Genomic DNA, 12,702 nt, shown 5'->3' on the forward strand with positions numbered 1-12,702 from the left:
ATCCTATTAAAGCTAGATTTCATACCAAATTGTACAGAACATTTAAAAACCCACATATCACATCCACATGATAATAAATTAATATTGTGTTTTATGCTATTTGGATGTAATATATTCTGTATGGAGCATGATAAAGAAATGATTACTGAAGAGCGTGCAGAAAGGTTTATTCAAAATGGATCTGCCAAAATGTTTGTGTTAAAACTGAATACAGAATATTAGTGCTTTGTCAAATCTGCCAAGATTTCTCTGCACAGGCTAATGCATGTCATTACTTTGCCTTGCATTTATCTTACAAAAAGAACATTAAAGCTTTGTCAATTTTTACATCTAAAAAAAATTGTTCTTGTTGAAGTAACAAATTTAAAAAAACAAACCCGGTGGCCTCGTACAGATGTTACAATAAAGCTTTTATTTTATTTAGTTTTATTTTAGGTGGTTCTGAAAGATCATGAAAGGTTGCTATAGATAAGTAATCCAAAATAAACAAAACAAAAACCTATATACTCTTCCGATATTTCAAAATAAACTCTTATTGATAGGACACAGTTTTGCATAGAAGTAATATAATTAAGTTAAAGGGATAGTCTAGTCAAAATTAAACTTTCATGATTCAGATAGAGCAACTTTCTAATTTACTCATATTATCAATTTTCTTTGTTCTCTTGGTATTTTTATTTGAAAAAGCAAGAATGTAAGCTTAGAAGCTGGCCCATTTTGATTCAGCACCTGGGTAGTGCTTGCTGATTGGTGGTTAAATGTAGCCACCATCCAGCATGCGCTACCCAGGTTCTGAACCAAAAATGGTCCGTCCCCTAAGCTTACATTCTTGCCTTTTCAAATAAAGATACCAAGAGAACAAAGACAAATTGATAATAGGAGTAAATTAGAAAGTTGCTTACAATTGCATGCTCTATCTGAATCATGAAAGTTTAATTTTGACTAGACTATCCCTTTAATATTTCAATCAAAATAGCAAACTATTGAAATACAGTAAATGCAAATATGATAAATGCAAAAATGATAAAAAATAAGTAAGGTCAAGAATTTCTAAAAGAAGTTTCTTGTCTCACTATACAGTTACTGAATGTCAGAACTTAACATCTCACAAAGCAGGACAATGCTATGCTCAGAGTTTAAAGGTACACTTTAGATTTTAAAAAGCAGTATTTGATTGATAAGGTCCAGTATAGTCTCTTAATTGCTAAACCACTGCTCCTTCACTCCTTTTCAAGTATAACTTACACTCCATAGCTGAAAGCTAACCCATTGCACCAACTACCCTGCATAAGCAGTTTTTTCCTCTGCTTGTCAGCAGAAGGTGGAGCTGATCAGGAAGTGAGCTAATCTTACTATTGACTTTAAAGGGACAATCTACTAGATTTTTTATTGTTTACAAAGATAGATAATCCCTTTATTCCCTAGTTTTGCATAACCAACACGGTTATATTAATATACATTTTACCTCTGTGATTACCTTGTATCTAAGCCTCTGCAAACTGTCCCTTTATTTAAGTTCTTTTGACAGACTTGCATTTTAGCCATTCAATGCCCTCTCATAAGTAACTACACGGGCATAAGCACAATGTTATCTAAATGGCACGCACAAACTAATGCCCTCTAGCTGTAAAAAACACAGTCAAATGCTTTGAGAAAAGAAGTGGCCTTTAAGGGCTTAGAAATTAGCACACGAGCCTACCTGGTTTTGGCTTTCAACTAAGAATACTAACTAATACTAACAAAGCAAATTTGATGATAAAAGTGAATTGGAAAGTTTTTTTAAAATGACGTGCCCTATCTGAAGCATTAAAGTTTAATTTTGACTAGATTTTTCCTTCAACAAGGGAGTGCTCCAAATCCTGCACTCAACATTATTTATATGATACCAGAAAGTTGCCACTGTGGATGAATAATAGCTTGGTAATAACTGGTCTGGGGGAAAAAAATTGAAATACCAGTTTAGGTGCAGAAAGAAATTTTCAAAAATATTGTTTTTCAATTCTACCTTCCAAAATATTACATAAAAAAGAAGGGGACTTACTACTGTTAATAAACTAAGTTATAATCAGGTAAATATAATTATTCACAATCTTTGGGCTAAGAAACATAAAATCTAGAGCTACGTCCATACAATGAAAAAGCGAAGCCACTGGCTTTAGAGCCTCTGAGTTTCTACTTATAAAAAGGGGTGGACTCATGGCTAGTGCCTCAATAAGGCAGACAAGGATCAAAGATAAGTGTGTCTCTTCCTCTTTCCACTTTTTCCCCTCTCTCTTTAAACTACCTGTCTCTCCTAATTGTCTCTCTTCACTTTCTATCCCTCCTCTCTCTCTCTTTCACTCCCACTTTGCCTCTTCTTTCTTCTTCCTCTGTCTCCACTATTTTCATATTTTGTCTCCCCCCTTTCTGTTGCCTATCACTGTTTTTTATCTGCCAAATGTCCTTCCTCTCTCTCTGTTCATACTCTCTCTCTCCACCTTGTCCTACTGTCTGTCCACATTAATATTGAGAAATGATGTGCACAATAGCTCCAAAACTTACATTCCAATATAAATAAAACAAAGGAAAAAAGGGACCAGTCATCTACACCACCAATGCAGGAATATATTAGACACCATTTTCAATTTTAGGCATGTAGATGTAGAAATATTTTTTGGTAGTCACCATACTAAACATGTGAATGGAACTGTATGAGTTAAATGTGTGGACCAGATTAATGAAGGATAATAATTAGTGTAATTGTACTTGAAGTAAGCACATGCAAATTAAGCAATATATTTCATAGTTAGTAAAACTTCTGTATCATCAGAGATACCAAATGTGTATTCATTTATAAAGTACTGCTGTACAAGACATTTACTTACCTTCATCGCTATTGTCATCCACTAAGATAATTTCCTTCAGAAGGTGGACAGGTGTGTGATTAACAGCACTGTGTACTGAGCGTAGAATCACAGACAACGCTTCATTGACAAAGATGAAAATGATTGAAATCTGAGGAAGTTCCTTCGGATATTTCAGTTTCTTGCATCTTAAAAAAAAAAAAATGATATATATAAATAAAAAAATTAAAATAAACCTAAAAATACAACATCTAGCAAAGCTTCCAGTCTGATGTTTTATATATATATAAAACACTTAGGCCTAGATTTGGAGTTTGGCGTTAGCCGTGAAAACCAGCGTTAGAGGCCCCTAACGCTGGTTTCTTACGGACTCTTGTATTTAGAGTTCAGTTACCGACACTCAAAAATCACCCAACGCTCAAATTTCTACCGACACCTCAGACCCAGTAGTAAACATATATCGACAAAATAAACATTCACGAATCACAAAACAAATATTACACAAAGTACACTTACACTCATACAAACACTGCACTATATTTATTTTTAAGATTTATTAATTTTTCATCAAAATACAAAGGATCAAAGTTGCGAGATCTCGGGTGTTAGAAAAAAAACTACACAAATCCATTTTCCCATTGACTTACATTGACACACGGGAAAAGACCCTCATATACCTACATCTAACTAATAAGATTATCACAAATATACACTCATCGATGCATACAAACAATATACACCACATGACATACAAAAAATATTTATTTATTACAAAAAGAATACGATTTAGTTACTTTTTCACACAAGCTCATGACGTCACTCACTTTACGAGGAAAACCAGTCTTTGAAAAAAAAAAAAATACCAAATTTTAGAGCCTCCATTGACTTCTATTGGGAAGACGTGCTCATGCACGCGAAACCCACATTTCCCTAACGCACGCAAATAGCGTGGACTGAAAAACTCCAAATACCAGCGCTAGAAAATACATGCTTTTATGCGTTAGACCCAGCTATGATAAATAGATCAAGAAATGACTATTTCCCTATGGTGGATTTATGGATTGTACTTATTGAATATTCACAACACCATTAAATTGTTTCAGACTTTTATATTACATCAACTACAAATCAACATCACTAGTAACAAACTTTTTTTTATCAAAATATTACATTTAAACGGACACAAAAATAATGTAAACTTTTCAGGATTCACAAACACTACACAATGGGAAACAATTCTCATTTACCTTTATTATTGCATTTCATTTATTCAACTCATATGCTTGCAGCAACAGCATATCTACATAGGCTTAACACATGATCAGTCATGGATGCACATACATTACTTTTAACATTCACTCATACATGTGCATTCAAATGATGGGGGAAAAACACATTACATTCTCTCTAGGAATCACAAAACAGAACATATGGATTTTACTGTACTTTTAACATCATGATTCCATCACCAGAAACCATTAGGAATTACGTACAACAAGAACATCATTACACCAGATTACAGATGTCACTTTATGGGAAGGAACAACAATGCCAGACCGCTATATAGAAGTCAGCATATGTGGGACACAATCACAATATATACGTACATGTACATAACACGCATCACCCATCACGCAACCACAAAGCACACATTTAGATTTTATTCAGCACACAATAACAATGTAGCACAATACAACAACACAATGAGGATTTCAGAACTACATAGGCAGGTTAATAATATCATGACGTCATTAGAAGATTCAACCATACACATCACAGATTCACGACTGTACCGCCCCTTTCAGAAAATTACCACTCAATACTACAATACAACCCCAGAGGCAGAACTTTTCTTCACTTTCTGCGATAAAAAAAATTTCAGTGAAATTTTTTCTGCAGGTCATTTTTGAATAAATTTCAATTTTAATTAAGGCAGTGACACTAAGGCACCAGTTCAATTGCAATGTGTTGGTTAACTGAAGAATAAAGCAATTTTTAACATTTTATAATATAGTGCAGTAGTTGAAAATTGCATTGCAAATTAGCTGCATACAAAAAAAAGAAAATTTTAAATGTCTCTTGAATAAATCTGTTTCCTTTTCTCTTGGTCTAACATAGAAATGTAGTAATAAAAAATATGCAATGCTCATACTAACGTCTTACATTCAGAATCAACAGCTTTGCAGCTTTAAAAAAAAAAATCTCTGAAAGCCATTCAACAAGAAATGCGCTGCTGCTTTGCAGCGCTATTGCATATTTGACTGCTCTTCAAACAGCACTTACACAGTGCAGCCAGAGCATAGCTCTGTTTGAAGAGAACTGTCTAATGTGGAGCAGCACTACAAAGTTCAAGCGCTAACAGTTCCTGCATGTGTCCTGTTCTTTCTGCAGACATGCTGCATTTTCTGCGATGACATCTCAGATCACTGTATATTCTGCCTTGGGGAATACAACATATACATAAATAACAGTTTGGAACAGCATTATTATGGAGATTTGAATGGGACAATTAATAAATATTGTCAGATCGCAAATCACTTATATATACAATACTACAGATGACAGCCGGAAGTTCGGAATTATTATGCAGATTTTAATGGGACGCGTACAATATTGACATCTCGGCAATCACTTATATATACAATACTACAGATGACAGCCGGAAGTTATTCAGTATTAGTGCCATTTGAATGGGACGCATACAATATTGACAGCTCGGCAATCACTTATATATACAATACTACAGATGACAGCCGGAAGTTATTCAGTATTAGTGCGATTTGAAAGGGACGCATACAATATTGACAGCTCGGCAATCACTTATATATACAATACTACAAATGACAGACGGGAAGTTCTGAATTCTTATTTCGATTTTAAAGGGACGCATACAATATTGACAGCTCGGAAATCACTTATATATACAATACTACAGATGGCAGACGGGAAGTTCTGAATTATTATTGCGATTTGAAAGGGATGCATACAATATTGACAGCTCGGCAATCACTTATATATACAATACTACAGATGACAGCCGGAAGTTATTCAGCATTAGTGCGATTTTAAAGGGACGCATGCAATATTGACAGCTCGGCAATCACTTATATATACAATACTACAGATGACAGCCGGAAGTTCTGAATTATTATTGCGATTTTAAAGGGACGCGTACAATTTTGACAGCTCGGCAATCACTTATATATAAAATACTACAGATGACAGCCGGAAGTTATTCAGCATTAGTGCGATTTTAAAGGGACGCATGCAATATTGACAGCTCGGCAATCACTTATATATACAATACTACAGATGACAGCAGGAAGATCTTCAGTGTTATTGCGATTTTAATGGGACGCATACAATATTGACAGCTCGGCAATCACTTATATATAAAATACTACAGATGACAGCCGGAAGTTATTCAGTATTAGTGCGATTTTAAAGGGACGCATGCAATATTGACAGCTCGGCAATCACTTATATATACAATACTACAGATGACAGCCGGAAGTTATTCAGTATTAGTGCCATTTTAAAGGGACGCATACAATATTGACTGCTCGGCAATCACTTATATATATACAATACTACAGATGGCAGATGTTACTTTATCGTTTACAAACAATATTGCAGCAACATTGATCGATCACATTCGATGCACATTATACACAACTATGCACTTTCATTCATGTTAGCCTGGACGTGTGCTTGTTACTATAAGATCGCGTTTAAGAAATATTGATTACGCATATGATCAAACATTACAAACATGCACTTTATGTGTGATATTTGACACTTTCACATTGAGATTCATTGTTGGAAAACAACATTTCAGCAAACAACAAAATAACGCCCACTGTGAAAGCATTCGCGCCGCTCACATACAAACAAATGAATACAATTAGCAATCATTACAAACTCACTACCATTGGACTAATTGTACTATAAATCCCCCAAACAACATGGCCAAAGCATCACTTGTGATCCACATCAGATCAAGTGCATACCTTGTTACGCTGTTTTGAAAGATGGATGACGATGACATGGTAGACACTGCTGGTGCTGCTATTGGCGAACTAGCTGTTGATCGAATCAGGCAGCCTCGGCGGCTCAGACTGAGACGAAGGGGTCGTCTGGTTCGAGGTCCTCCTGTCTACAGGGTGAGACCCACCTTGGAAAACATGAGCGACTTTGAGGTTTATGATAAGTATCGGCTCAATCGCGAACAGCTCATTGGCCTTTACGATCTTCTTAAACCTCATTTGGAGCCACGTATAAGAATAAGGACTGCTGTTCCCGCCATGAGTAAGATGCTAAGTTGTCTATACGTCCTGGCCTCCGGGAGTTTTCAGTCCGGAGAAATGTACATGCATGGCCTGTCTCAAGGTACATTCTCTGTAAGCAATACATAGGATTCCCACAGAATGATGGTGATTGGAGGCGCCTGAGGCGGGAATTCTTTGATATTGCTGAATTGCCCAATGTCTTGGGAGCCATTGATTGTACCCACATTGCGCTGCGTGCTCCAATTGATGACTTGCCCTTCAGAAATCGCAAACATTTTCATAGCCTCAATGTGCAGTATGTTTGTGACGCACGGATGAGGATTATGCATGTGTGTGCGAATTTTGGAGGAGCTTGTCATGATGCCCGCATCCTCTCTCTGTCGTGCCTGTGGAGACCGTTTGAGGAAAAACAAATGCCCCCTGGTTATCTCGTTGGTGAGTATTTGTGTACAACATGGTTAATTAGTTTGACAATTGCCACTGTAGTTTTAAAATGTTAGCGTAATGTTCAGCTATCGGATGCAATTTAACCATTTATTTTATTTTCCCGCTAATGTCTACTTTTAGTTCAATGCAGATATGTAGCATGTCTTACCTTAAATGCTCAGAGAATGCAATGTAACCATTTAGTTTGCATTTTACACAAGGTTTGGTTTAGGAGAAATACGCATATGTAGCATGTCTTAGCTGAAATGGCAAGATATTATCTAATGCAATTTAACCATGTCATTGTCTCTTTCCGCTAATGTCTTTTAGTTCAATGCAGATATGTAGCATGTCTTACCTTAAATGCTCAGATAGAGATTGCAATGTAACCATTTAGTTTGCATTTTACACAAGGTTTGGTTTAGTAGAAATATGCATATGTAGCAAGTCTTAGCTGAAATGGCAAGATATTAGCTAATGCAATTTAACCATGTCATTGTCTCTTTCCGCTAATGTCTTTTAGTTCAATGCAGATATGTAGCATGTCTTACCTTAAATGCTCAGATAGAGATTGCAATGTAACCATTTAGTTTGCATTTTACACAAGGTTTGGTTTAGTAGAAATATGCATATGTAGCATGTCTTATCTGAAATGGCAAGATATTAGCTAATGTAATTTAACCATGTCATTGTCTCTTTCCGCTAATGTCTTTTAGTTCAATGCAGATATGTAGCATGTCTTACCTTAAATGCTCAGGTAGAGAATGCAATGTAACCATTTAGTTGCCATTTTACACAAGGTTTGGTTTAGGAGAAATACGCATATGTAGCATGTCTTAGCTGAAATGGGAAGATATTAGCTAATGCAATTTAACCATGTCATTGTCTCTTTCCGCTAATGTCTACTTTTAGTTCAATGCAGATATGTAGCATGTCTTACCTTAAATGCTCAGATAGAGAATGCAATGTAACCATTTAGTTGCCATTTTACACAAGGTCTGGTTTAGGAGAAATACGCATATAAAGCATGTCTTAGCTGAAATGGGAAGATAGAGAATAATATTGAACTAGATTATTCTTTTACAAATTAAAAATTTGTTAGTGGATTATTGTGTACAAAAAGTTTTATTGGACTCCAAATACTATTTTGAGGATTGTGTTTGAATTATGTTCTGTTCATAATTTATAGGTGATTCTGGGTACATGAGCCGGCCTTGGCTCATTACCCCCTTGCGTAGCCCAACTGATGTGTCTGAGGAGCGCTACAATAGGGCTCATAAGAGAACCAGGGCGGTGGTTGAACGGATGTTCGGGCTCCTGAAGATGAGGTTCAGGTGCCTGGACAGGTCAGGAGGAGCCCTCCAGTACAACCCAAAGAAGGTGGCTAAGATCGTTGTAGCCTGTAGCGTCCTGCATAATATTGCACTTTAGACGGTAAATAATAAAAGTTAGACTGGAGTATTGTCAATATATGTGAACTCTAGGGAAATGACAAGTAGAGAATTGTGCAAACATGTTAGGATTGTTCATCAAATGCTAAAAATGTGTTTCATTTATTAATATAGTTGGTGCTCTGGGCATTGGGTCCTGTAGCGAGTCTTTTCCACCTGGTTTTTAAAGAGGACTTCAGCTGGTAAGTATAAATGTATGGACTGTTGCTGGCATGAATTGTACACAAATACATCATGTGGCATACATTTTGTAAACTAGTATTTAGTTTACACATTACTTAAAATGTAAATACTCAGAAAGGGACCCTCTAGCATAACTATCCTCTATCATGACTATGGTTCAATGTCACACATTAGAGGTTCGTTATGCTCAATATGACTCATCTTCACATTTGATAGAACATAACACAAGATGCTACACACGCTTAGTAAGCTAGTGACAGAAATTGATTATGAAATGGGGGGTGGTAGAGGGGTACAGAACTGATTCACACACTTGTAGTAATTTTTATTAAACTTTGTCTGCCATTAGGGAGCTGACTTAATCTAAAGACTGAAAGGGAAGAATTAGAAGCCTGACAGTGAAGATTGCCCAGACTGACAGTGGAAAAAGCCAAGATTGAAATTGAAGTATACCAATGGGATCATGTCTGGCATTATCTTTCAAATCTGCTGACCTTGAAAACCATACAAAGACATGTTCACATGGTAAGTGCCAACTATTTGATAGAATAAGGCTGTGGAGGCATCCTATTGGAGACACTTAGATTATTTTCTAATTTTTAGATGGTATTTCACAGTCCTCTATTTTTGAACTGATGAATAAGACACCTATTGAAGATCAACTGTTTACCCCTGAATTGACTTTCAAAGACCATGCATTATCCAGGTTGGTATACCAATGCATGCTAGTTAAGAATCACAGGAAGAATGTTGAATATTAGTAGCTTACATACATTAGTCATATTTAATTCATAATTAGATATTTAGGGATCACAGTCAGACACTTAGATGATTTTACTTTTTTAGATGGTATTTCAGTCCTCTATTTTATGAACTGATGAATAAGACACCTATTGAAGATCAACTGTTTACCCCTGAATTGACTTTCAAAGACCATGCATTATCCAGGTTGGTGTACCAATGCATGCTAGTTAAGAATCACAGGAAGAATGTTGAATATTAGTAGCTTACATACATTAGTCATATTTAGTTCATAATTAGATATTTAGGGATCACAATCAGAAAAAGGAATACATATTATAGTTGATATAGAGGTATTTGAATGGACATGAAATATTACATTTATGTTCAGCATACATATATATTATTGAAATGTGATATACATTATTATGTATAATTAGAAATTCAGATATTTAAATTTAATTTTTATTACACAATATAATGGTGTATGTTTATTTTATTTATTTTTAAATTTAATTAATAAATATCTTGATAAAATGTAGAACAAAGTTAGAGCATAGACACAAGATGATTGTAAATGTATTTTATGAATATTTGACAATGTGTGTATTAACTTTGTTAAAATTTTCTTTTTTAATTTCATATTGTCATCTGATGACTTCCAGAAATATATTTTTTGTTTTTGTTTCAGAAACTTTAAATTTTTTAAATGGTAATAATAAACATTTTATTATTAAATACACTCTTTTGAACAGATTATAATAAATATCCATATAATCTGTCAATAAAAAACAATTTGACTCCCATGACTGGTAGTTGGCTATTTGACAAGCACATTCATAAGATCAAATAATGCATTAATTTTTTAAAATCCACTGATTCAGAGAATATTAAATTAAACTATCTTTTTTAAATTAATTGGGGAGTGAGATCCATCGATGCTTTTCTTTTGAAATTCTTAGATGTTAAAAAAAATTCGGATATGTAGTCAAAATTTGACATAAATTATTTTGTTTCACTTTTAAGAAGGGGAAGTGGTTCAATTACATTAAAGTGACAGTGTTGTTGAATGTAAAATTAATTTTATAAGATCTTGTATCTTCCTTAGGTATCTCAAAACATTATTTTCTAAACTTTTTTAATTTTTACATTTATAAATGGTAGGTCATTTAACTTCATATTTTTCACAAGCTAGTTATTGGATGCCAGGTTAATAGATTTAATTTTCTAGTGGAGTCATTTAACTATAGTTATTAATATTATGTAGTTTTTAAAATCTTACCTCTTGGGTTAGACATCACATATCTATATATAATTTTCATTCCCCTTTAGTTTATTTTGACAATGTTAAATCAACATTCAAAATGTTTTGGTCGTTAAAGGGACATTCACAAAGTATATTGTGTATTGATTTTTAAAAAATTCATAAAAGAATTTAAACATATTTAGAAAGTACTATAGAATTGCATTCAGTCTTTAAATATACTTCGAAAAAGATACATCAATGCACATATCTTAGTCAATTACATAAGGCATCTATGTGCAACCAACAATCAGCATCAAAATAGCCTATGTAGATATGTATTTAATCCAAGAATATATATAATTACAATCTAATGATTGAATAACAAAACATATTAAGTTGTTCAAATATTATAATCTTATCCAAAATGCATACATAACATATAGCTTAATGTCTCTCTAAGCTGAAGACTCCGAAATACATCCTTTACAATATATATTTCAGTCAGTGTGTAAAACAATCCAGAAGTTAATCTAAATATGCTTTACTCATATGTTATACTAATTTAGCAAAAGGAAGGTGCCTAGGTTTCTGATTTTTCAAGCATTATTGTGAAATTTCTCTTTAAAGGGACATGAACTCAAAATATACTTAAATGGAGACAATTAAAAAATTAATGATTTATACATTCTGAATGAGTATTCTATTTTAAGCAACTTTAAAAATTGTCTCATATTATGAATGTTCCTTGTGATGTTGCTATCATTAATTTATAAATAAGGCATTAAATAGATAGTTTATTTGCTTCAGTACTCTGGACAGAACTTGGTTTTTTTGGTTGGATTAATTTATCCAACAATCATCAAGGACAACCCAGGTTTTTTGCAACAATTGTCCGTAATCTAAAATATCATTATTGATTTGCAAAGAAAGATAACAAGATAATTCTTAACATTTGAGAATCGGATTAAATTATAAAGTTGCTTAACATTTCATGCTCAATCTGAATCACGAACGCTAAATTTGTTTGGACAGTGTCCCTTTAAGAGATTTAAAGAGTGTATTTACTTCTCTTCTTATCTTGACATACTTTGCTTGAAAAGCATATCGAGATAGGCTCAGTAGATGAAGATTGGTGGATGCACAGAGATGCCTTATGTGATTGGCTCCACCATGTGCATTTAAATTTCTTCTGTTGAGGATATCTAAATACTAAGATAAATTGATTAACATTTTAAAGTCTAAACAATTTTCTATCTCTACAGATCATTTGATACAATTGTTTGTTTGTAATGTCTATTTAAAAATAAAGACGCCATTGCACAATAACATATATGAGCAGTTCAGACAAATACAAGCTTGAGGTTTATTTACTAATAACAAACAAACCTGTAGTTTAACATTTATAAACAGATTATCAAAGTTACTGACATTATAACCTGAATTTGAACATTCAGAAATATTGCGTGAGAAACGCATCTTGAAACACCAGATTAGCATCTTTAAACATTAGAGTCTAATGTCAC

The 12,702-nt window shown here is 33.9% G+C and overlaps 1 protein-coding gene across 1 annotated transcript in view; it reads right to left on the bottom strand.

The window, feature by feature from the left end:
* The window catches only part of GALNT17 (polypeptide N-acetylgalactosaminyltransferase 17), an 820,722-nt gene that overhangs the window by 755,032 nt on the left and 52,988 nt on the right, over nucleotides 1-12,702 (bottom strand). The window contains exon 3 of the mRNA XM_053705420.1: nucleotides 2,865-3,031. Within this exon, the coding sequence (XP_053561395.1) occupies nucleotides 2,865-3,031 (167 nt within the window). The remainder of the gene's footprint in view (nucleotides 1-2,864; nucleotides 3,032-12,702) is intronic.

This window comes from Bombina bombina, chromosome 3 (assembly GCF_027579735.1).
Source record: "Bombina bombina isolate aBomBom1 chromosome 3, aBomBom1.pri, whole genome shotgun sequence".
Taxonomy (NCBI): Eukaryota; Metazoa; Chordata; class Amphibia; order Anura; family Bombinatoridae; genus Bombina; species Bombina bombina.